The following is a 26,618-nucleotide window of genomic DNA, read 5'->3' as shown; positions in this document are numbered from 1 at the left end:
TGAATTTATATCCCCCCTTTCTCTCCTGTGAGGAAACTCAGAGGGGCTTACAATCTCCTTTCCCTTCCCCACCCCCACAACAAACACCCTGTGAGGTAGGTGGGGCTGAGAGAGTTCCGAAGAACTGTGACTAGCCCAAGGTCACCCAGCTGGCAAGTGTTGGAGTGCACAAGCTAATCTGGTTCACCAGACAAGCCTCCACAGCTCAAGTGGCAGAGTGGGAAATCAAACCCGATTCTCTAGATTAGAGCGCACCTGCTCTTAACCACGACACCATGCTGGTGTTTCATTTCAAGGTTTTATATCAATTGGCCTTATGAAGAGCTATGGCAAAGTGAATCATAAAAAGCAGCAGACCAGAGGAATCACACCGTCCAGTGAAACCCTAGAAACTCCACAACAAGCCCAGTAAAAGCAGTAATTCATTGCAAAGAACATGGAAAATAATGATCTAACAGTCAAGCCAGTCACCAAAAGCTCTGCTCTCTGTTCACAGTTGGCAAACCAGATGTGAGCCAAACGTGCTAGTGTTCAGGCATCCCTAAAATCAGCTATTTCCTCCCAGCAAAAGATCAAGCAACTTTCCTGAGTGTTACAGACTGTGATTTTAGAACATTAAAATACTTGTGTATAGTAGAAGTTTGGTAATGTTTTTCCTGTCTCACTCAATAGTTTCCTTAACCAGTGGTGGGATCCAAAAATTTTAGTAACAGGTTCCCTCGTCAGCCCCCTCTCAGCAAAGGGGGCAGAGGCGTACCTAGGCAAACCTGAGCCCTGGGTAAAACCTGAGTTGGATGCCCCCCCATGGGCAGCCACCCCACCACGACCCCCCCAATTTTTTTTGCACCAGGTCATTTCTAAATCATCATTGCAGAAAATGCCCCAACTCACAAATCTGAACACAGCAATGGTGAAACACACAGGTTCTTTGATAGAGACTGGTGAGATAAAAGATACGAAAGGCTGAGAATCAATGAATTGCAGTACCTGAAAGGGATTAACCCAGTTCAGGGAGTTACATTATTAGTCGCAATTGCTATATGGAACCTTCACGTTCAAAGGCAGGATGCCTCTCGGGGAGGCGAGGGCGTGGAGATGGGAAAGCGGACCCAATTAGTAACCCCCTCTCGGCACACACAAATAATTAGTAACCCACTCTCGGGAACTGGTGAGAACCTGCTGGATCCCACCTCTGTCCTTAATACTATCAATCAGTTCTCGATCAAACCAAACATATGTGCTTCTTTACTGGCCTTTCACAGCATTCTTATGAATGGGTTACACAGTGGGAGTGAGTGGGAGCCTTTTGGGCTCAGTGGCTAACAGCGTGACAAGTATAATAAGTAACGATCTACAGTACAATAAATAACCATCTATACACAATTAGATGACTACTTGTCAGTTACAGGGGCCTTTGGTGCATGTGAACCATATTGGTGCACATAACACAGATCTATCTTGCTGATGGAAGGGGTTTCCATCAGAAGAAGGAGCCTAAACTGAAACAAGACAACCCAACCCCCAAATGTCACAGTTCAAAGACTGTGGTCATGGTGAAGCATCTGTTACCCAAGAATGCTGAATCCTGAATTTAAGTGTCCCCTTTCATCATCTGGACCAGTCAGATGACAGCTGATCAGCATGAAGGTGGAGCACAGATGCAAAGAAGAAAGATATAAAGGGCCATTCTTTTAAAGACTTCCCATGTGGTCTGTGTTTTTTTCCGTTCCTCATTAGCTCACCTGATCGATTCACCATGTTCTGGCTTCCCAATCTCATCCTTCTAGCCTTGTGGTGCTCAGGTGAGAACAGCTCAAATACACACTGAAATTCCAATTAAGAGGAGAGCAGCTGATTAGCAAAGAGTGCCTGACGTTTTCTGCAATGTTCTTTTTTACAGGTTCAGACTCTCAGCCTGTACTCACTCAGCCCTCATCAGCATCAATGTCACTAGGACAGACAGTGAAGCTCTCCTGTGTCATGAGAACGGGACTCAGCATCAGTGGCTACTATGTGTACTGGTACCAACAAAAGCCTGGGAACCCCCCAAGATATCTCCTTTATTATCGTTCAGATTCCAACAAGGGCCAGGGCTCTGGAGTCCCGTCCCGCTTCTCTGGGTCCAAAGACACATCAGCAAACACTGGCTATTTAACCATTGCGGGAGCCCTGGCAGAGGACGAGGCTGATTATTACTGTGCAGTGTGGCATAGCGATGCGTTTCACAGTGATGCAGTTGAATGGAGAAGCCAGACAAAAACCTCTTCTTGTCCTTGATGCAGAACAATGAAGCTTTGCAAGGTGTTCTTCTGTGGTTACAGGACTGATGTGCCATCTGTCAGGAGCTCATCCAACTTAGCCTCAAACTCACAGGGTGGCCTGAGTCTCTATGAATTAAGGCTACCATAAGAACGAGCTCCCACACTTAGGATAATCATACTGGGACAATCCAGAAATGGTTGGAATATATCTGGGAACAAGTGACACTGGTCATTTTCGATATAATAACAACAAATAAACTGTGGCAAGATAAATAGAGCGAAATTTTGAAGATATGGTCAATATATGCGGACTGGATGAAAGAAGCTGGAGTCAATGAGGAGATATGGGAGAAGAATGAACTTACTGCTGTTTGTTTGATAAAATTATGAAGAAAATACGGGGGGAGGGGGGAAAGGGGGAAACGTATTGTTTGAAAACGAATGAAGAATATTAATATAAAATGGAATATTCAAATTATGCAATAATTTTTTTTTTAAAAAAAAGGATAATCACACTGGATCACCACGTGACGCTAAAGAGAAGAACTATGTAAGCTGCTGTCACTGTTCACACTGAGGGGGAAAATGTGCGATATTAATAAATTAAATACATATATAAATACCCTAAATAAATATAAGGTTTTTTTCTCCTAAAGTGGCCACGTAGAGCACAGCAACATGAGCTGAGCCAGTCCCATGAAAATTTGGCAAGGAAGGGACGGTAACAATGAAGCCCCTTTGGTGAATGCTAATGAGTGTGATTTGATGATGTAAATGACTATTGAAGAGGCCAGAAGTCAAGAAATGGGGAATAATTCCATATAGCAGAGGAAATCATTATACACCCAAATAATTTTCACACACATTGATTTTGCATCTTTGGAGGGAAGATTCTGCAAAGAAAATGCTCACATGAGCTAGGAAGCAGCAGGCAACTGGGACCCCAAGGGCCGTCACAAGCAGTGCTTTTCAAATGGTGATGTTTTTTAAAGAACCAAAATTTTATATATATATAAAAATGGGTGTAGTAGAAATGGAACCACACGAAATAATGTTGTTATTTAACCATGTGGGGGAGCTCTTGAACTTCACTGTGTAACTTACACTGTAGGGGGGAGAGAGAGAGCATCATGAGGACAATATTTTAATATTTCACAAAGGAAACAGGGAAACTCTTGAGTATTTGTAGTATGCTGCCACCTCACCAAGCATCCATTAAAGTTGTGGGACAGAGTACCAATTTGAAGTTTAGGAGGCGGTTTTCACTTCAAAGCTAATTTTGTAAAAGTATTTCATGTAGGGAAAAGGAAGAACAAGAATTGAATGGATAACCTGAATATAAAAAGGGCACTGATCCCAAATTGTCTGATTGCTGGTGGTAGTGTGTAGTGGGTATAGTTTCTACAGATTTCACCTTCTTCTCTTCTTCTATAGATTTCACAATTAGTTGCATTAATTTTTCTCAAGTGTAAAGAGATGCCCAAAATCTGACAACGCCCAACTGTTACTATATATCGAATGGGAATGCTAGATGTTCATGGTGGATTCAGAAAAACAAGAGGCAAGAGAGATCATGTTGCAAATTTACATTAATTACTGGAGCATACTGGAGGATTTTAGAAGAAAATCTGTGTGTGTTTCATAGATTACAGAAATCACCACAGTTTATTTCCCAGAGATCTTTTTCAGTGCCAGGATTACGTCAAGAATCATGATGAGATTCCTTAACACTATCAATCGCCCAGTTTACCATCAACCCAATAACATCTGCTTCTTTACTAGCCTTTCAGAGTATTCTGACAAATGGGTCACACAGTGGGAGTGGGCCAGTTATTGGGTCAATTCCAGCCCCAAGGCTGTGCTCATGTTGACTGAACTTAAATCAGTCCTTCCTCCAAAGACTCTGAAGCCACTCTCAGATAGTCTATCTTTCAGGCCGCAGACAGAGCTGGATCATTTCCAGTCATCAAATAAACTGTTACAAGTGAATCGGGGATTTTATTATTTTGATGACATCATCTAAGTAATTGATTATTATTAGTTATTTGATTTAATAGGCTGACCCTCCCCTTTTGGCCTCCGAGTGGCTAGCAGCATGACTCAAGTACAATAAATAGCCACCTACACAATTAGAGGAATATAAGTCAGCTCCAGGCGCCTTTGGTGTATGTGCACCATATTGGTGCAGATAACAGAGATCCATTTTGCTGACAGAAAAGATTTCCATCAGAAGAAGGAGCCTGCACTGAAACAAGACAACCAAAACCCAAAATGTCACAGTTCAAAGACAAACAAACCATCCTGTGGTCAGGGTGAAGCATCAGTTACCCAAGAATGGCGCATCCTGAATTTAGGTGTCCCCTTTCATCCTCGGGACCAATCAGATGACAGCTGATCAATGTGAAGGAGGAGCACGGATGCAAAGAAGAAAGATATAAAGGGCCATTCTTTTAAAGACTTCCCATGTGGTCTCTTTTGTTTTCATTCCTCATTGTCTCACCCAATTGATTCACCATGTTCTTCTGGCTTCCCATTCTCATCCTTCTAGTGTTGTGGTGCACTGGTGAGAGCATCTTAAATACACATTGACATTGCGATTAAGAGGAGTGCAGCTGATAAGCAAAGAGTGCCTGACATTTCTGCAATGTTCTTTTTTCCAGGTTCAGACTCTCAGCCTGTGCTCACTCAGCCCCCAACCTCATCGGTGTCACCAGGAAACACAGTGAAGCTCTCCTGTGTCATGAGCACTGGATTCAGCATCAGTGGCTATGCTGTATACTGGTACCAACAGAAGCCTGAGAACCCCCCAAGATACCTCCTATATTATACTTCAGATTCCACCAAGCACCAGGGCTCTGGAGTCCCGTCCCGCTTCTCTGGGTCCAAAGACACATCAGCAAACACTGGCAATTTATCCATTGCGGGAGGCCTGGCAGAAGACGAGGCTGATTATTACTGTGCAGTGTGGCATAGCAATGCGTGTCACTGGGGGGTGGGGGGGGGGGGGGGTGGGGGGGGGGGGGGGTGGGGGGGGGGGGGGGTGGGGGGGGGGGGGGGTGGGGGGGGGGGGGGGTGGGGGGGGGGGGGGGTGGGGGGGGGGGGGGGTGGGGGGGGGGGGGGGTGGGGGGGGGGGGGGGTGGGGGGGGGGGGGGGTGGGGGGGGGGGGGGGTGGGGGGGGGGGGGGGTGGGGGGGGGGGGGGGTGGGGGGGGGGGGGGGTGGGGGGGGGGGGGGGTGGGGGGGGGGGGGGGTGGGGGGGGGGGGGGGTGGGGGGGGGGGGGGGTGGGGGGGGGGGGGGGTGGGGGGGGGGGGGGGTGGGGGGGGGGGGGGGTGGGGGGGGGGGGGGGTGGGGGGGGGGGGGGGGGGGGGGGGGGGGGGGTGGGGGGGGAAAAAGCCATCAAGTCCCAAGTCAGCAGCTGTCTAGGTTTCTTGTAGGACAACTATGTCATATTTCTGGACAGAAGAGGGCATAATTATTTCTGGAAGACACTGCTACTGAAGAGAATAATGAGCACATCATCTGTCTTATGTGGAGTCAGGGCACCCAGTGCTGGCTGGGATCAAGACTCCAAGATCTCCAGCACAGAGAGGTCTCTTCCTACTTACCTGAGATGCTTTAGTGGAAAATTCCGAGGATTGAATCTAGAACCTTAGCAAGCTGAACGGATGTTCCATCCATCTCACAGGTCACGTGTCTGTTTGCAACAGCTAACTCAAAGCCTGCCAGCAGTACTGATGTGGGTTTTCTCTCTCCTAGCTGGGCCCTGGGAAACAGATGCCGGTGGTGGGTCCCAACCAGCTCCTGAACACGCCTCTTTTCAGCAAGACCCCTTTCCTACCAGGTTCCAACACACTGTTCTACACCACTAAAGTGGGAGAGAAGGTAAATGGTGAATATTAACCCAAACCATCTGTCAACTTTGTCCATAATCATGTTTCAATCTTGCTATTCAACAAACTTCTAATGATAATGCAGGATTGGAAGAAAGACACTAGGGTGTTGGACAGAGGTGGGATCCAGCAGGTTCTCACAGGTTCCCGAGAGTAGGTTACTAATTATTTGTGCGTGCCGAGAGGGGGTTACTAATTGGTGATTTTTGCTTTAGTTACGCCCCTCCTCCGCTCCTCAGCAGTAGCGCACAGAACTTGAAGCAGTCTAGCAGGAGGTGCACCGGTGTGCGTGGCAGCCTGAACCTGCGTGCATTCGTTTCCCGCCTAAGGACCGGCGCAGTGGCTGCATCCTTGCCACAGCCCTGCCCAGCAATGCCCCGCCCCTGGAATGCCCAGCCACGCCCCCATCATGCCCTCACCAGCCCTATTGGCACTATGCCACAGTTTGAATCCCACCACCATGGGAACCTGTTACTAAAATTTTTGGATCCCACCACTGGTGCTGGCTATATGAGAGACTAACCATTGTGCTTAGGAGAACTCTGAGGTTTATATTCTTTAAAAACGTGTTTTAATTTAAAATACTTGCAACCTACACTTCCTCATAATGGGGTCTACAGAGCATCTTACAAATCCGAGTTTGAAAAGAAGCCAGGAGAAGGAACAGTGAGGGAACTAAAACCAAAATGGCAGAAAGACTGCCTCCATCAAGAGGAGTCAGTTGAGAATCACAGGACAAGGTATGGTAGATGTTATATGACATGACCAGTGGTGGGATTCAGCAGGTTCGCACCACTTCTGCGGAAGAAGATGTTAAAATGATTCTTGTAAACAAACAGTTGTTAAATTATTTGAATCCCACCACTGGACATGACCATACTGTCCTTAACAAGAAACCTAGGCTCATTCTGCACATGCAGAATAATGCACTTTCAAACTGCTTTCGGTGCTCTTTGAAGCTGTGCGGAATAGCAAAATCCACTTGCAAACAGTTGTGAAAGTGGTTTGAAAATGCATTATTTTGCGTGTGCGGAAGGGGCCCAAGAAACTGAGGGAGAACAGAGTTCTCAGAGAACAGTGTGTGTTGAGGGCAGAAGCTAAAGCATGGCCTGTCCCTCCTCTAGTGTTCTTCAGTTGTAAATTCCTCCATCTTGGAGACCTGTTGTCAAGTGTTTGTGGGTAACAGGCCAGTAGCTGCTGTGTATGAAGTAATTATTTTGCCATTCCCAAGCAATGACATGCCCAAATTACTTCTGGGAGTTAATGCTCCCTCTAGTTCAGAAGAATAATACCTCTCTGTGGTTCTTTTTGCTTCTCTCCCCTCCAGCTTTATCAGCCGTCTCCTACTTTTGACCTGAACGACCCATACTGTAAACTCATGGCGCCAAAATACAACAGTCTCCACGATCCGCACTTGCGTTCTTTTTACAAGAGGAAAGATAATCTGAAGAGACTGAAAAAATCTGGCTTTGTTACTGACAAAAACAAAGTAGGTGGAACCCAGGGTGGCTGGCCAAAGGGTGGTTAATGGTGGGACAGCTCAGGGGATGAGAGGGGAAAGGAGTTTGGGAGCCCCTTTGAGTCTCCTTACAGGAGAGAAAGGGGGTTACAAATCCAAGCTCTTCTTCGTTTTCATTCTTAGAGGTGCCCACGGAAGGTATAGTCATCTTCTTTCTCTCTTCCCCAAGCTTGGAAGGATTTGTGTCAGAGCCCCACTATTTTACTTTGGCCATAGGCTTGCCAACTTTTACTTGGGAAATTCCTGGAGATGTGGGGTTGGTGCCTGAGGAAATTTGGGCTAGGGGAGGGGAGGGAGCTTAGTGGCGTAGGAGGAGCAGCAGTGGCGTAGGAGGTTAAGAGCTCATGTATCTAATCTGGAGGAACCGGGTTTGATTCCCCGCTCTGCTGCCTGAGCTGTGGAGGCTTATCTGGGGAATTCAGATTAGCCTGTGCACTCCCACACACGCCAGCTGGGTGAACTTGGGCTAGTCACAGCTTCTCGGAGCTCTCTCAGCCCCACCTACCTCACAGGGCGTTTGTTGTGAGGGGGGAAGGGCAAGGAGATTGTAAGCCCCTTTGAGTCTCCTGCGGGAGAGAAAGGGGGGATATAAATCCAAACTCTTCTTCTTCTTCTTAGGTGGGAATAGGATGCTACAGAGTCCGTGCTTAATGCTGTTCTTTCTTCCAGGAGAACTGAAAGTTGTGGCTTGTTATTTGCTAGTCACTTCTGGGTTAATAGTGGAGGGGGGCAGGGAAGCTTCTCTGCCTGGACCTCAACAGGAAAGCTGCAGGTGACCAAGACAGGGGTTATTTAGTGGGGTTCTGCCCTTTGTCACCTAGGTTGTGTGCTCCTTGAAGGAATTCAATGAATACCGGCAGTACCTGACTTCCCTCAAGCTGGAGTTTGAGAAGCATTATATCAAAGAACAGGTAAGTAACCAGAAATAGATGGAAGGAGCCTGACTGGGAAACTCCTTTGACCACCTCTTTCCTCCCATTCTTTTCACGCCGAAGGCCCTTCCACTTTACACATGATGCGTAGGTTTTGTTTTGATTTGTTTAATGATAGTTGATTATTCTGCCTTTTAGCATGTGTGCTTTGTTGAGGTTTCTGGGATGTCAGGAATCCCAATTCTTCCTTCACAGTTCTGATTCCCTTTAGAAAGAGAATTACTAAATTGGTTTAAATCTGTCGTCCAAGTAAGCACTTGAGTTTTTAACTCCTTCCTCACCAGCCCTATTTCAGCCAGGCCTCCACTGTGCCTCTGGGCTACAGCGATCAATTCTGAGTTGGGAAACTCCTGTAGGTTTGAGGGCAGAGCCTGGAAGGGCGGCATCTGGGGAGGAGAGATCTGTAGGGGTTTGATGCCATGGACTCCACACTTTGAAACTGCCATTTTCTCCATGGGACTCTATCTCTGTAGCTTAGGGGTCACATAATTTCAGGAGAACTCTAGATCCTACATGTAGGCTGACAATCCAACTGTGGGCCACCGAATGAGACATACAGAGACTCGATAACTCATTGCTTATCCTTTGTAGCCTCCCACACCACTAAGGCTTAGTTATGGGCATATAGGGGCCACTGGTGTATCTCTTTCTGTGTACAGTACTTTCTTTATGCTTCCCCATATGTCTCCGTTCAAGCCGAGCCTTCAAGTCTTCATTTTCCCTCTATTTCTCCCATCTAGAAAATGATTGAAAAACAAGTCACAACAATCCAAGATTCTCAGCCCTTTTCAGAAGCTACTGATACCTCAAAATACCGAGACTGGCTGCTGAAGGAAGAAAGACCAACCGTAGAGGAGCAAGAGAATGTTATGAGGAACAGGTATCGATGCCACAGAATATATAAATCCAAACTACTCCTCCTCCTCCTTCTTGGCTTAGCAAAAGGTCAGGCAAGCTCGGGGTCTTTGTTGCCTATGTATACAAAGGTCAGCTTTTGCAAGAAAACCCGCAGGAGAGCAAATAAAGTTTGACAATTTTACTTAGGGACAATAGGGGTACACAAGATCACAGCAGCAGAAATCTACCTTGCTCAAAAAGTTCTGACTCCAAAGAAATATCTTTCTTGCAAAAAGACATGGGCATGGATATGTAGGGTATATGTGTTCTTGGTAACATGTGTTCAGGGCTAAAATGACCTGAGATACAACTGAGGCATTCTATTACCCCTGTCTCATTTTTTTTAATTTTTGGAAGTAGATATTTAGATCTTATTAATGAGGAACTGCAAAAACTTGAACAGCTTGCTGAAGAGAACCGGGAACTTCTTATTGATTATGATGATGAAAAGAAGCAAGGATTGGAGAAAAGGAAGCAATTTCTCCTCCGCAAGAAAATGGAAGAGGTGAGGCTGAGGAGGACAACCCCATTCTGGGCATGGGGAAGTGAGGAGCTTTCAGGTACAGAACGATGACTGGTAGAGCACAGAAATGTACCCCAGAGTCACAGGAGCCAATCAGACCATGCTCTGAATTAACCAATAGGGGAACAGTGCACTGGGGAACAGTGATGTACTGCCAGTAGGCAGGAATATGGCTGGGTCTGACCCCGCAGGGCCAAACAGGCAGCAAGCACAAGTGTGATCAGGTCACAGTCCAATGAGTCAAGGCAGGCGGCAGGCAAGGCGTAGTCAGATCACAGTCCAATAGATCAAGGCACAGGAGAACCGAGGAGCAGGCTGGGGATCAACAATGAACCAGGCACAGCGGCGACAGGTAACACACTTGCTGCACCCAGGCAGAAGCAAGCTCACAGCAAGGCTTATATAGAGAGCCTTGTTCAAGGGGCTGTTATTCTGTGAGGAGTAAGTCCTCATCAGATGCAGAGACTTCTAATCTCGCATATCTTGCTTCCAAATGAGCACGCCTTCTTTCCTTCTGCAGTAGCAGCCTGTGCTTCTGCCTCCTATGCACAGCTGGCTCATCACTGGGTTCCCTAGTTCCACCCAGAGTATGTTATGGTAGTCCAGTTTTGACATCACAGAGTCTGATGTGGACATAATAGAGACTTGATTGTCCAGCACTCTCAACATCTCAAATCTGGCTTTATCTTTGGTATCTTCCATGCATATTTTAAATCAGGTCCCTGATTAACAGCTGTCCTTAAAAATTGCTTTCTTTTTCTGCCAACCTGCCTCACTCCCCAAGAAAATGGACCACCAGGGTTTAAAAGCAGATATAGCCCCTGTAGCCTCCTTGGGATCTGCCACCTCCTATCTTTTAAAGCCCTGTGAAACACGGCAGCACAAAAACAGGTAACATTTGTCTGACAAACCTTTCCTTTTTTAGGAATGGAGGAAAAAGGAGATGATACTCATGATGAAAATTGGCAATGACATAAAACGAGAAGCAAGGATTGAAGAGCAGCGACAGAAGAACAAAGAAGAGAAACTGAAAAGGGTGAATGTCAGCTGATGCCAGACACAGGGATAGTTTTGTCACCTCAGCATAAGACAAAAGCAATCCATTGCAGTGAATTTCACAAGTGCTTCAAGCCACTAGCCTAGATGGCTTTCAAAGGGAATTACTCAAATCCAGAGCAGAGATTTATCCAGGGCTATTATCTATCTATCTATCTATCTATCTATCTATCTATCTATCTATCTATCTATCTATCTATCTATCTATCTATCTATCTATCTATCTATCTATCTATCTATCTATCTATCTATCTATCTATCTATCTATCTATCTATCTATCTATCTATCTATCTATCTATCTATCTATCTATCTATCTATCTATCTATCTATCTATCTATCTATCTATCTATCATTTCTCTCTCATCTATCTATCTATCTATCTATCTATTCATCTATTCATCTATCTATCTATCTATCTATCTATCTATCTATCTATCTTATCTATCTATCTATCTATCTTACCTGTTAACTATATACCGCTTCCTCCCTCGAGGGCTCAGGGAAGGTGGAACAGCAAAACAGAATAGAGCTAATATAAACCAAAAACAAATCCAATAAATATTAATTAAGTTGGCTCTCTAAATAGATATGGGAACATCAAAATTCCATAGGGGCAGTAATGTGCTTTTGAACATTGGTTGCCAGGTCTCCCCAGGCCACCTGTGGAATCTCCCCAGGCCACCAGTGAAGGATTGCGGGGGGTGGGGTGGGTGTTGGGTTGGGTTGCCATATCCAGGTTGGAGCAAACCCCTGAAGTTTTGGGGATGGAGCCTGAAGGGAGGGTGGACCTCATTGGGATACAATGCCGTGGACTGTACTGTGAAAGCATCCATTTTTTCTCCGTGCAAAAGCTGACCTCTTTAGCCTGGAGACGATAAGCTATGATTTTGGGGGATCCTTGGGTCCCACTGAAGAGTGGTAAGCCATTAAAGAGCACTCCCTCTAGAGCCTGCCTCAATTGCAACCAGTTCTTCAAGGAATTGCTGGCGGCTGGACCCTCTATAATTCCGAAATAGTGCTGAGGTTCAGTTCTGAAATCTTGCAGGAAACAACTCCTCCTCGAGAAGAAGATGGCCCACCATTTGAAAAAGCTGCAGGAGAGGTTTCTCAAGGAAGGCTTCCCGTCTCCTGATGACATTTTTTCTTCTCCCAGGCAACCACTGAGCAGCCCTAGGGCTTAAAAAAAGACAGGCACGCTTGTCTGGAACGGCTTTTGGGAATTGCATTTTTTTACAGACCCTGCCCTCCGGACCATTTTGAGTAGCGATGCTTAATGGACAGAGCTGCTGTCTGCACCTACCCCCACTCCCATGCTGGAGCTTCACCCACTCTTTTCCCCATATGCAAGGCAATCCGAGGTAAAATTAAATAAATAAGGCCAAGTAGCCAATTACCCAGCACATGGGCCGTCTTAGTTCAGAGTTGTTGACCTCTGAGTGCAGAGGTGGGATCCAGCAGGTTCTCACAGGTTCCCGAGAGTAGGTTACTAATTATTTGTTGTGTGCCGCGAGGGGGGTTACTAATGGGTGATTTTGCCAGGTGATTTTTTGCCTTAGATTACAGCCCCTCCTCTCAGCAGTAGTGTACAGAGACATGAAGCAGTCTAGCAGGAGGGTGCACCGGTGTCCGTGGCAGCCTGAACCTGCATGCATTAGTTTCCCGCAGTGAGCTGCAAGTCCTTGCCCGCGGCCCCACCCAGGAATGCCTCCTGCCCTCGGGAGATGCCCATTGGCCACGCCCCCCATCGTGCCCCCCCCACTCCAGCCCCATTGGCTTATACCACAATTTGAATCCCACCACCATGGGTACCTGTTACTAAATTTTTTGGATCCTACCACTGTCTGAGGTGTTAACAACTTCCAAATTAAACACTTACTGTACTGGACTGATACTTTAACGTTAGACCCTGTGGGGAAAGTGTAAGTCTCATCCAACTTTAAGATTCCAAGGCCCCTTTCCACACAGGCTGTAAAATGTGGCCCGGCCTCAGGGCGTAAAAACGCCGCCTCCAGGTTGCACATAAGCTTAGTACAGGGCGGGCGCCATGTTGCAATGGTGCAGCAGCTGGACTCGACTGATGCTCCCCCTCCCCCAGGGCGCAAGCGCCAGGTGCAGTTTCTAAATCAACAACCCTTTAAAGGGTTAAGTTTGTTGAGGGCAAAGCTTCTTTCCCGGGCGGCGCTGGGTGCGAACCTCGCCGCCCGGGGAACATGCGCTGTTTCCCCTTCCCTTTCCCATGTACAGCTCAATGTGCGCTGTCCTGTTGGCCTCCTAAGTTCCTCTCCCTCGCTGTCCTCTCCTGACCCTGGAGGTCGGAGGGCAGCGATGGGCGGGGCTGAGGAGGCTAGTGCAGGGACGGCGGCTAATGAGAGGTACATGGGAAAGGGAAGAAGAGGCGTCTGCGGCGGAGTCACCTGTCACTTCGCTACCGCTCTGCTCCAGAGGTCACCGCCCGCGATGCCTGCATGCGAAACCGGCCTCCGCCTCCACGCCGGGCGGAATTCCTGCCGGGCGTGAGGCGCTCTCCCACGGCCGGGCGGAAACGGCCCAAGTTTCTCTCTCCAATAACTATTTTAAGGCTTTTCTCTGCTTTGAGCACAGCTTTGCAAAATACAATCTAGCTCTGGTTGTGGGCACTGCAGTGAGCTATCTTCAATGATGTTTGTGTTCCAGCAGAGTCCCTCCTTCAAGAGGCATCCAGAGGGCCTTGGGCCCCCAATTTTGAACAGCCATCAAGTTGAAATTGTGAACAAAGTTTTCGAGCTTCCAAAAGGCAGGTGTTAGTTTTGTGAATTGTGGGTAAAGGGTCACTTTTGTGGTGTGGGTAAAGGGGTCTTGAGGGAGGGAGGGGAGGAGGAGGAGTTTTACACAATAATCTGACCCTCCTCTCAGTTCAGCAGTCTCTTCACAGTCACTCTCCAGGAGAAAACCAGTCACCTTTGCTCTCTCTCTCCCTCTTTCACCCCTTCCCTTCTTCTGCACCACTCAATTCTAAAGGGAACACATGCATACCATTTTAAAAAAACATCACCAGAAGGGAATTACATTACCAGAAGGAATGAATGAATGCTAAGCAGGCCTGGAGCCTTCCCACCTTTCTCCAGGATTCCTTTCAGGTTGTAGTGGCTCTTCTGCTTATTGTGGCGTGGTTTAAAACTGGTAGATCTTGTTCCTAATCGTTTCACCTTGCATCTGTGGCCCATCTATCTTCAGGAGGTGGTATCCCAGAGAGGAAGTTAGTGCTACACACATCTCTTGGCCCAAGCATCTTCAGAGAGGTGTATCCCAGAAGGGAAGTGTGCTACACACATCTCTGGGTCTGCAAGATCTTCAGAGAGGTGTATCCCAGAAGGGAAGTGTAGGTTACATTTGTACCTAGATTTTCAGAGGGTGTATCCCAGGAGAGAATTGTGTCAAGCATGTTCCCTCTAAGGATACACCTCTGAAGATGCTGGCCAATAGATGCAGGTGAAACTTTAAAAACAAGATCTACCAAACCACACAGCCTGGAAAACCCACAACAAACTAGCAAGGTTGAATCCAGCTGAGAAAAGCCTCGACAATAGTCCTTTCTTCTGTTTTGATCCCCATGTGTGAGATGGGGTTCAATTGTGAGAAAGAAGGTGGTCTCGGCTCCTTAAGATCATCCAGGGAAGCTTCCCAATGGTTGAACCATTATTTTGAAGCCCAGGTTTACACCCCAGCTCCAGTCCAGAAACTACACTGACTTCCCTGGGGTCATCTGGTTCTAGATGACAAGGAGGATTCTTGCCTCTGATGATAGCATCTAACCTGTTGTTCAGGGAGGTGGGAATTGGCCCCTGCCTTGGTTCAAGCTCCATGGCTTCTGCTGAAAGGGGATTTATCAGTTTGGTCTCTTTCTCCCACTCTCAATAGGGTGGTTTACATACCAGTTGGGTCCTGCCAGGTGTTGCCTGCAAAAAGCCAGAGCCACTTGGGTGTCGCTTAGGGTACATCCCTGGAGACACCAGCCCAGTACTCCAAGACATTCATCCCAAGCCAGTCCAAGGAGTCCCTGGGGTCTCTGGAGGTAAGGAGTGTCACAGATAATAAGTAGTTGCAGAGTGGGCTGGATAGGCAGCCCACCAGCAAGAAGAAGAGTTGGTTTTTACACCTTGTTTTTCTCTACCTTTAAAGAGTCTCAAAGTGACTTTACAAACTCCTTCCCTTCCTCTCCCCACAACAGACACCTGTGAGGTAGGTGGGGGCTGAAAGAGTTGTGAGAGAACTGTGGCTAGTCCAAGGCCACCCAGCAGACTTCATGTGGAGGAGCAGGGAATCAAACCTTGTTCACCAGATTAGAGTCCACCGCTCTTAACCACTACACCACGCTGGCTCTCAACTGGGACATGGTCAGACCAACAATGGCAATTAGATCCTACTGCATGGACCGCTCGCTGTGCTCAGGAAAGAGAGCACCAGATCAGCCAAAGAAGCCTGATGTTGAAGCAGAACATTCAAATTGAAGTGCCTACCTTTTCCAGTAACTGGTTAGAATCATAGAAACGCATGACCCTCCAGATGTTATGGACTACAGTTCCCATTATCCCCTGCCAGCATGATGCTGGCAGGGGATGATGGGAACTGTAGTCCATAACATCTGGAGGGCCACGAGTTTGACACCTATGTTAGATGATTCAGTTCAATGCTTCTCTTCCCCTCAATGATTTTGTGGAAGTAAACTGCCTTATGCAAATTAAAGCCATTGTCCATCTTATTCCGTATGGTCAGCTGTGTCTAGAATCCCACAATAGAATGCTCTTGAGCATTACTTGGTGCCATCTAACATGATGGGGATTGAACTTGGAGTCTCTGGGCATGCAAAGTAGGCGCTCTTTCATTGAGTGACAATTCCACTCTATCACTGGACTGAGTCAGGCCACTGCGACTGGTCCATTTGACTTGGTGTTTTCTGCTCCCTCTTTTGTACGTGTGGTCAAGAAAGGTGATGCCCATTAAGGAATTAAACAAGTATTAAAGGCCACAAACATGTTTTTGCCCACTTGCAAAAGCTGTGCAAGGGTGGAGCCAGGTGGATTTCTCTCCAGTGTTTCAGATTCTGCCACAGGTGGAGGCTAGCATGAAGTCCCCTTAATCTGGCATGTGAAGCAAGGTTTTTACAGCTGATTTTAAGTTTTAGGGGAGGCTTGTTTGGGAGTTGCTGATTCTTAAGATACCCAGGAACTGGGCCATTAAGGGTTTGCAGGCAATTTGCTCCAGAAATATGCCGGTAGCCAGACTAGTTGTTTCAGTGTTGGTGCACAGTGGTTTTACTGATTAGCATCTTCCAAGTCTGGCTGTGACATTTCTCCGCTAGTTGTACACCAGAGGCGTAGCAAGGGGGGAAAGCATCCGGTGCACTAGTGCATCCTCCACCAATGCCACACCCCCGTCCATCCATCTGTCCTGCCCCGGAACACCCTCACCACACCCCTACAGGGGTGCACCCGGTGTGTCGCACCCCCGTTCCCTTGGAGCTATGCCTCTGTTGAACACCCTATGCCTAGTGCATTGCATTGCAATAATATACTTGAGACTTCTTTTTATCTGATTCTTATTTCATAGCAAGAACCTGTTCTGTACGATCGTGACTTCAGTAGAAAAGAAAGCCTGGGGACCAGTTCAGGTAAGCAGTGGCCTGTTTTTCAATTCCCAGAGCTTGGAACAATGGACCACAGAAAGGTTGACTGGGAGGGCTATGTGATTACCTTCCCTTGCAGCTATGAAGAGTCCCTCTGCTTCTTTTGTATGTGCTCCAGTCTTGCATGGAAAGGACACAGACGGGGATGCTAGCCTTTGGGTGGGAGCTGGGGATCCCCTGAAATTACAGCTGATCTTCAGGCTGCAAAGATCATTTCTTCTGAAGAACTGGATGTTTTGGAGGGCGAACTCTGGCATCGAATCCCACTGAGGTCTCTGCCCTCTGTAGGCTCTATCACTAGATCTCCTGGGGTTTCCCAACTGGGATCTGGCAATCCTACCACCACCCACCACCCCACCCCACACCCCAACTCCCAGCCATCAATTAAATAGAGCTTACATAATACTTGGAATCAGACCTTGTGGAGCCTTTTGATAAAGAGATTGCTACAGATGTATGAATAGGTTTATTACTTGAAGATCTCTGTATGCTGTCACCCAGAGAGATTTTCCGAACCTTAAAAAGTAGATTTCTAGAACAGGAATATCATATCTTGTTGGGGCAAGCAAATAAATCATGCTCACCCCTCTCTGTCGGAATAATACCGGAACAGGGGAACATAGCCAAATATCTTGAATTATTAACTGAACCCCAACAGAGATGGATTATCACAAGGGCCAGATCCAATACCTTCCCATCGGACATTACAAAGGGTCGTTACTTACCCATCCCTCTCCAGGATCGGGTTTGCCCACACTGTAAAAATCAAGTGGAGACTCTTGCTCACATTATTCTTGACTGTCCGAGATATGTGGGCATTAGGAATTTCTCTCCCAGGCTGGCCCTAGACAAATCTGAAAGTGACTCTGACTGTTCTGTTGTGGAGCTTCTGTTAAACAACACAGATGTCATGCTCTTGAAAAAAGTAACAAAATTTCTTTTACAAGTGACAGAACTTTCTAAGTAATGTATACTGCTATATACAGTCTTCCTGTCTGCGCTTTGAATGTGCTCTTGATTTGTATTTAAAAAATGTCCGGCAACGCTCTAGAACCTATTTTTTAAATGCCAAATAAAGGTTGTTGTTGTTGTTGTTACAGACGTATGGCTGTGAAATCAGTACTGTTTTGAGCATGCACTGAACATTGAGGATGAGACGTTTAATGGGAATAAGAGCAAAGTTTGCTCAGAAAATAAGAAAAATTAGCTTCCCAGAAAGCAACACCCTTTTGGATCCCATGACTTCCCTGAAATCCCATGGTTTTGGCTATTTGACCCAAGTGTTATCATTTATTCCAATTGCACTAGTGCAGGGGTCTGCAACCTGTGGCTCTTCAGATGTCCATGGACTACAATTGGCCATGCTGGCAGGGGCCAATGGGAATCATAGTCCATGAACATCTGGAGAGCCACAGGTTGCAGACTCCTGCACTCGTCCAATAATGGGAGAAAAATGCAAGTTCTCGCTTGTGAGCTTGATTTAGCGCAAATCTGATGGGCCTCTCGGATTCGTTTTGTTTCATCTGTTCATTTCAGTCATTCGGGCAGTTGATGTCCCCCTTTTTTTTTTCAAAAGTCCTCAAACTCGCAATAAAATATCAGGCTGAAACAAGTAAAAATTGTCAATGAAAAAATAAACAGAATCAAGCATAAAGCAACCCCAACCCCAAACAAGCACACACAGCATTGAAACACCTGGAGGATCGCTTCTGCTCAGATCCCACTGTGGAATGGGAGGAGCATGCCATGGGTAATAGAGGGACTATGGGCCATCCAATGATATTAGACACCCTTGACATAGCATAATTGTCTCATACAACAGATATGTTCCAAATGGAACTGGCAAAAGGGCTGCAGAGAAGCTTAATCTCTTCTTTTCTCCTAATGTTGTTCTGTTATTGGAATTGAAAATGCTGGGGGGAAGAATTAGGACTAATAAAAGGAAACACTTCTTCACACAACGTGTGATTGATGTTTGGAATATGCTGCCACAGGAGGTGGTGATGGCCACTAACCTGGATAGCTTTAAAAGGGGCTTGGAGAGATTTATGGAGGAGAAGTCGATCTTTGGCTACCAATCTTGATCCTCCTTGATCTCAGATTGCAAATGCCTTAGCAGACCAGGTGCTCGGGAGCAGCAGCAGCAGAAGGCCCTTGCTTTCACCTCCTGCACGTGAGCTCCCAAAGGCACCTGGTGGCCACTGCGAGTAGCAGAGTGCTGGACTAGATGGACTCTGGTCTGATCCAGCAGGCTAGTTCTTATGTTCTTATGTTCTTATCTCTTGTTTTTTCTCTCTCTACAGTACACAGAAACATTCCTCACACTGCCAGTAGCAAAGTGTCTAATTCCTCCACCAAACAGTTCTTCTCGAACACTAGTGTAGATGACAGCAGCCACCAGGCAACACGCGTGGTCTCCAGAGGACCGGTCAGCAGCAGCAGCAGTAAAGTGATCCCATCTGCCTCTGCTGATTGTATCAGTAATGGGGGTGCTGTGTCATCCTGTGGGTCTGCCGGGTGCGGCAGCAAGACCTCCTGTCTTGGATCTGCCGGGTGTGGCAGCAATGCCTGCAGTGGATCTGCCGGGTGTGGCAGCAAGACCTCCTGCTGTGGATCTGCCGGGTGTGGCAGCAAGACCACCTGCTGTGGATCCGCTGGGTGTGGCAGCAATGCCTGCAGTGGATCTGCTGGGTGTGGCAGCAAGACCTCCTGCTGTGGATCTGCTGGGTGTGGCAGCAAGACCTGCGGTGGATCTGCCGGGTGTGGTAGCAAGACCTCCTGTTGTGGATCTACCGGGTGTGGCAGCAAGACCTGCGGTGGACCTGCCGGGTGTGGTAGCAAGACCTCCTGCTGTGGATCTGCTGGGTGTGGCAGCAGTACCTGTGGTGGACCTGCCGGGTGTGGCAGCAAGACCTCCTGCTGTGGATCTGCTGGGTGTGGCAGCAGTACCTGTGGTGGACCTGCCGGGTGCAGCAGCAAGACTTCTTGTTGTGGATCTGCCGGGTGTGGCAACAATACCTGTGGTGGACCTGCTGGCTGCGGCAGTAAACTCTCCTGCTCTGGAGCTGCAGTCTGCTGTAGCAACAAGGACAAGTCTTCATGCTCTGGTGGTGCCGGATGCGGCCATAACAGTAGCAAGAGTGCCTTCTGTGGTTCTAGTGGATGCAGAAGCAGCAATGGCATCACTAATCCTACCTATGACTCCAGTGGCAGCAATAGGCCTGAGGCCAGCTGTGGTCTCAGCCAGTGTCCTTTCTCATCCATGGATGGTAAGTCTCAGTGTCTCTTTCTAAACAACAACAAGAAGAGTTTGGATTTGTATCCCCCCTTTCTCTCCTGTAAGGAGACTCAAAGGGGCTTACAAACTCCTTTCCCTTCCCCCTCAGAACAAACACCTAAATGGTTTATATTCCTGCCCCACTTTGCTGTAGTGTCAAGCAAAACCAAAATCATGCCCACAGGACTCTGACAAAATGTCTTATTGCTGCAAAATAAAATGACAAATCTGTTTATTTCATTTCAAATTTATACTTTGCCCTTGTGCCCTCACAAGAGCCACCAAGGTAGCTAACAAAATAAAACATACATCAGGGATTCACATTTTGAAAACCGTTTAAAATCAACTTTCCCCCAAAATAAGAAAAACACGATTTAAAAAATTTAGAAAAGATGGGCGTATCTGGATGTGCTCAGTTTACAAGCACAGGTCTCCAATTTGGAACATGGTGCTAACAGGGGTCTCAAAAGCCTCCAGTTCAGAATGCTGCCAAAAACAATGTGCCAGTTAGTAGATATCATTTTGTTCTAGGAGGGAACCCATCCTACGGTACTAACACAAAGCACCCCAGCAAAACAACCAGATCTTCACACAAGACTGCTGGCGGTGGTCATGGCAAAACCCTGCAGGAGAGAGAGAAATTTGTGGTAAGGAATAAATTACTGTGCTGCCAGATGAATGCAGCATTGCACATGGGGGACTGATCTTTAGCTGGGGGGCAGCGGGGAAAATACCTGCTGTGGTGGAACCTCCTCACGAGGTTTGGGGTGGAGCAAGCCAAGGGGTCACCTGCCCAGACGTGGGCTTAGATGGCTTGCGCCCCTGGCAGCAAGGAGTCTTCAGGAAGTGGCAACCGCCCATCTGGAAACTCACAGCTGCTCCAGTGTGCGTTATAATTTTTCATTGGCAGGCGTGCTGAGAAAAATTTAGGTGTCTGGGGGACAGCAATATTTGGCTGCCCAGTACACATACCATAAGATCAGACCCCCATGCTGCGCCTTACGCTTTTGTTTACCTTGAGCCAATTTTGCTAATAAATAATTTTATTCCACACACAAATGTTGTTGTATTAAAAGTTCTTTCAATAGCAGGAGGGTATTAGCTACTTCCCTCAGGCAGCAAGGAATAAAATACTGTGCTTCCAGATGAATGCAGCAGTGCCAGGCGCTGAAGTCTGGAAGAGTTTTGATCACTGCTACGGGCAAAGGACGGGTGGGCAGCCATAGTTTTGCTGAGAACGGGCTTAAGTATTGGCCCTGGGTCTTGTCCGTATGGGAAGGCAAAAGCAAATATCAGCAGATGCCAACTGGTAGTTGTTGTTGTTTTTAATTCCCTGTTTGGTTGTGTTAGGGTGAACCAGAAGATCAGTCGAAAGAAAAGAGGTCAAGCAAAAAGAGGCGAACTGGGAAGAGTAAAATAGGTATGGGCTTCATTTCTATTTCCTCCACAGCCATGTGGGTAAGTCCATGCCCTTCCCTACAGGGTTACCATGAGTCAGCTTTGACTTGGGGCACTTTCGCACATGCAGAATAATACACTTTCAATCCACTTTCACAATTGTTTGCAAGTGGATTTTGCTATTTCGCACAGTAGAATCCAGCTACAAAGTGATTGCAAGTGGATTGAAAGTGCATTATTCTGCATGTGCGAAAGTGCCTTTGATCACACTTTCTACCACAGATACCCAGAAAGCCAAATTCTTCTTTTTCAGAACATACCACCTCCAAATTTCAGGAAAACGAGGGCCTTGAGTCATCCTACATGACATATATTCAGCACCTGCTTTCAAATGCGTAAGTACTCAAAGGTAATGTGACGTCAGCATCTACAGATGAAAATAAGAGCCCAGGATGGGGCTATTCCAATTCAGGAGTGTGGCGATGCCAAGAAGAACATGTTAGAATCTTGAAGAGTTTGGGTTACTGGGGGCAGATCCAATCAGGCCTGGGAAAGGAACATTTCAACTTTAGGAGCACAATGTGTTTCTTCAGCACACAAAAACTCATAGTGCACACCTCATGCATCAATTCTGTTTACTCTTCCTCTTTCTGCATATCTCCTCTGGGGCTACGATGGGAGATTTGCTAGAACACAGTAATGACCCATTTGTAGCAAACTATTCTGGTACTGGCAGTAACGGCATCATGGCATTACTCTTGGCTAAAGTACTGCTGTTTTTGGCCAGCTGGCTGCTTTTGTTCAGTTTCCACTCTACCAGGAAAGGTTACTGCAGTACACCACTCATGAGTCACCACCAGTGATATCAGCTGTGGGTGAACCAGAGGTGTACCTATGCCAGAGTGCACCCGGTGCACACTCTGGATTTTTCACCCCCCGCAGCACCCCCGCGGCACCCCACACCACTTACTTTTAGGAAAGGAGCAGGCCAAAGAAGCCTGCCTGCATTGCCTGGGCCTGGTGGGAACTACATTTCCCAGGAGCCCCTGGGAAATGTAGTTCCCACCAGACCGAGGCAACGCAGGTAGACTTCTTCTCTGGGATGTTCCGTTCCTAAAAGTAAGGGGGGGCGGGGGGGGCGCGGAAGGGGGGCGGGGGTGGACCACAGGGGGACCACGGGGGGGGATTTTTCCACCCCCCACGTGACCAGAATCAGTGCGCCCAGTGCGTTGCGCACCCCCTTTCCCCTGGCGGCTTCGCCACTGGGGTGAACTTGAAGTGTGGAAGTTTGAAGACCCGGGTAGAATCATGGTTTTCAATTCACCACGATCATCTGCAGATCTTCTGAGCCCAAAATTATCCCCAATAGCTCTATTCTATTCTTTCTGCTATTGGTAGCAGATCAGTCTAAACAGAGTGTCTCACCTTTGCTCTGTCTTTTGTCTTTTTGCTTTTTGCTTTCAGAGACCAGTCAGAAATTCGAGACAGTCTGAAAGGAAAGGTATGTATTGGAGCCACAAGGAACTGGAGGAGAAATTGATTACGCAAAGGTACACTGCACCAGAGTTGGGGGGCTCTAGCACACAAGACTGAAGAAAAGAGATCTCAGTGATCTGGCCTTGAGGGAAAATCCTTCATGAGCTTGACCATACATTTTGCCATCATATCAATTTTACAATATGTATGATATTTTTTATTTGTGGCTGCCTAAGAGAATATTTTTACCATCAGACTCTCTGAGGAATGCTTGCTATATACAACTAAATGGACGGTTATAATGGGAAACAGGAAGTGAAGAGGAAAGTTTTGTTGTTGTTGTTTAGGAAATGTATAGGCCTCTCTTCAGGGTTCCTAAAAAAAAAAAAAATCACCAATGGCCTGAAACGTGGAGAGGCCCTCCTCAAACACTGCTCCTCAGCTGAAGTCTTTTGCATTTATATTACATGTTAGATCACATTCCAGCTTTTCTCTCTTGTTTCCGTGCTAGGTGTCTGCTTCTGAGCTCAACAGCATTATCCAAAATATCATGACCTGGGTGGTGTCGTCCGTAACCACTATTCTCTACCCAGCCCTCACCAGGTTTGAAGAGCGGGTGAGGACTCAAGTGCACACAGCTTCTGAAGAGTCTTCAGACAACTCCAGTACCTGCAGCACCTGTAACGAAATCTGTGGGGGTCTTCCTTGCTCGTCTGCCAGAAAGGTCAGCTTTACCGACACCAGCATGAAGCCCTCCGCCTCTCTGAGTGAATTTCAGGCAACAAAGGGGAAACATATCTCAGTGCTTTCCTCCCACTCCACTTCCTTTGACAAGAGCACCCACACGTCTCAGGATAGCGACCACTTCGAGAAGCAGTTCAGAGGGAAGACAGCCATATTTATGCCCCCATCCAAATATAGTGGACTTCTGTCCACTATGAAAAGTGTGAGAAGTTCCAAATCGGACAGCCACATCAAACAGTTCCAGAAGTATCCCGTGCATCCCCCTGAGACGGAAAACACTTCTTGCCACAGCAAACACAGACACATAGTACCAGCCACCTTGAAAAGAATAAAGGTCCTTCCCAAAGCAGCTAATGCCAATGAATCAGAAGGGATGACATTTGGGGATGGGAGACAGAAACCTCCTCGTGCCAGTGCGGACCACAAAGGGGCCGTGGCCTTCAAGGATCTCCGGAGCATTTTTGCTGAACTCAAGTCTTATCTCACCCAAATGGCTGCAATTCTCCTTGAAGATGTTTTTAAACAAATATTAGGGGACCTGGGTTTCACGACAAGCTCTTTCTCCATTACCAGTGAGGTTCTCCTGGAATCCATTTCAGAGAGCCTCTTAGGCAGCCAGCCTGCAGACACCTCTCCTAGTGGTTCCATCTCGAGGATTGCCAGCTTCATGGCCAATGACATTGTCGATAACGTCCTTGAGAAGCTCCAGTCTGCTGCTCAGAGGACATACTTGGATGTCCTCTCCAAGAACGACTTTACTTCAGGATGTAGAGCAACTTGCATAGTAGTCTCTGGGAAAAACGCAGTTCCAGACCCAACTTTCTGGAGAGCCCGGATCCCACTTTCCTTTGAGTCTGTGCATGGGATTGCTGAGGAAATTGTTGATACTGTTAGAGAACAATTGAAGATATTTTCTACTTCCAGCCAAACAAAGCTTTATCAGTTTGAACTTTGTGCTAAAACAAAAGACATTGGTGAGCCTCTGGAGCAGTTCCATGCTACAGTTTCTCCACATACTACAGAGGTGACAAACTTGATTGTCAAAAAAACTGTTCATAACGTAGTGTCCAAAATGGTTGCTTCTTCAGAGACAAACATCCTCCAGTATGTGGAAGAGATGATTAGTCATGTTCTGAGCTTCATCCAGAGACAGACAAGTCGTGAGGGACTACTTCCAACTCGAGATAGCTCAATTCTCCTGCAACTCGTTAATGATGTGTTTAACAGCATGAGTACAGAAAAACTCAATGGTTTTTCTCCACTGGTCAAATCCAGAACCAATCCTGAAATGCATGGCGGTCAGGAGACAGGATCTACTGTGACAACCACTATCCTTTACACAGTTGAGAAAGGAATGAGAAAATCACTTTCTCCCGTTAATGTCCCTGGAATGGTAATTGATGCAGAAGTCGGGGGCAAAGGGAGCACAGAACCTGATGACACATTGTCCTCTGACACCCAGGATCAGAAAGTGTCAGTCACAACAGTGACTCAAGGTGAAACAACCAACGAGAACTTCAACCTGAATTCCAGACAGAGAAGCCGGACCAGTGGTACGTCAGCTCCAGAAAGTGAAGGCACATTTTTGGAGGAAGGAGGAGACGTGAAGCCAATTGAGTTAGAAAAGGCGGAAAACAATTCAGAAGTTTTTGCTCAAGATGCCGCATTCAGCTCTGTTGAAAGTAAGCAGAGAGTCCAGCTTGCTGCTGAAGGACAGCCAGATGTTGGACAATCCACCAAGACTACAAGTTGGACTTTACGTCAGACCCTGAAAAAAATAGAAAATGACTTTGAGGAGGAACAACAACCTCTGCTTCTCGAAATGGTGCAGAAACTCTTAAACGATACGTTCCAACAGATTTGGGCTGCTTGGCCCATTTGGCCACCACCACCTCCTCCTCCTCCTCCTCCATCTCTTGCCCAGCTGGACGTCCAGCAAAACCAACAGGAGGAGCAACCAGCCACCAACCAGCAGATTCAGTTCCATGGCCAGACTCCCATCTCTGACTCTGATGTCAATCATTTCACAGGTGATCTGGTGAAAACTCTTTTCCAAAAGTTATCATGTGCCACTTTTGTTGATGCTGAGAGTCCTAACAGCAAGCAGTCCAACCTGATAATCAGCGATGCACCCCCTTTGGAAGTGGCTGCTGATGCAGAAAAGAGCCTGCCAACGCTACATTTCAAAGATCCTGGAACATCATCTGAAGGAGGAACCCCAAAAGAGGGACCTCAGCCCACTACTGAAGAGCCGAACCAGACTGCAAGCAGCCTTCCACCGAAACCCAGCCTAGCTAATGATCTGGTAGAAACAGCCTTAGCAAAACTGGAAGCTTTTGTAACATGCAAAGTAGAATCTCAGTTTTGTTCCAATGTGCAGAACCTAAAGGCTAGTTCAGGCTTTTCCGCTAACAAAGATCAGGATGTCCGGAAACTGTTGGAAACTCAGTATGGTCATTTGCCCCCCGACATAAAAGATATGTTGCGCTTTGTAAATAATTCTCTTTTGGAAGTAAAGGAAAAGGCTGAATTATTACCTAACTGTGATCTAAAAATGTACGCACAGGAAGTGGCACGAGTGATTCTGCAAAACCTGAAGAGTGGATTAGATAAGGAGGTGGAAAAGATTCCTACTCCCCCTATTATCTTTTCCGAAAGCATCGCTGCAAGTCAGATCATTAACATGGTTTTTGCTATTTTTGCTCGCCGAGAGCACCTGTTAGAATTGCAGGATCCTATTGCACCAAAAGAGTGCATTTTGGAAAGGCTTCTTAGGAAGGATCCTAACTATAAAAAAACTCTTCGTGCACAGATCCAAACCACAGTCGAAACTGTTTTGAATGAAACCTACCTGACAATAAGGTTCAATATGAGGGAATTCCTCACTCCTAAGACCACCACTGACATCACCCCAAAAAACTTCCCCAGGTCAGCTAAGTGTGATGTGTCAGTGGTTTCTGGTGACTTGGTCGACATAGTTAT

At 47.0% G+C, this 26,618-nt stretch overlaps 1 protein-coding gene and 1 gene segment (V, D, J or C); one reads left to right on the top strand and one right to left on the bottom strand.

Annotated features, from left to right (window-relative positions):
• Positions 1 to 26,618, bottom strand: part of LOC125442851 (immunoglobulin lambda-1 light chain-like) — a 420,716-nt gene that overhangs the window by 94,579 nt on the left and 299,519 nt on the right. The window lies entirely within an intron of this gene.
• Positions 1,712 to 2,303, top strand: LOC125442852. The segment is given in 2 exon segments: positions 1,712 to 1,802; positions 1,901 to 2,303. Coding segments are annotated over 2 exon segments (423 nt in total).

The sequence above is a fragment of the Sphaerodactylus townsendi genome, linkage group LG13 (assembly GCF_021028975.2).
Source record: "Sphaerodactylus townsendi isolate TG3544 linkage group LG13, MPM_Stown_v2.3, whole genome shotgun sequence".
NCBI classification, from domain to species: domain Eukaryota; kingdom Metazoa; phylum Chordata; class Lepidosauria; order Squamata; family Sphaerodactylidae; genus Sphaerodactylus; species Sphaerodactylus townsendi.
Note: the sequence above shows the minus strand (reverse complement) of the source record. Positions and strands in the feature narration are given on the sequence as shown.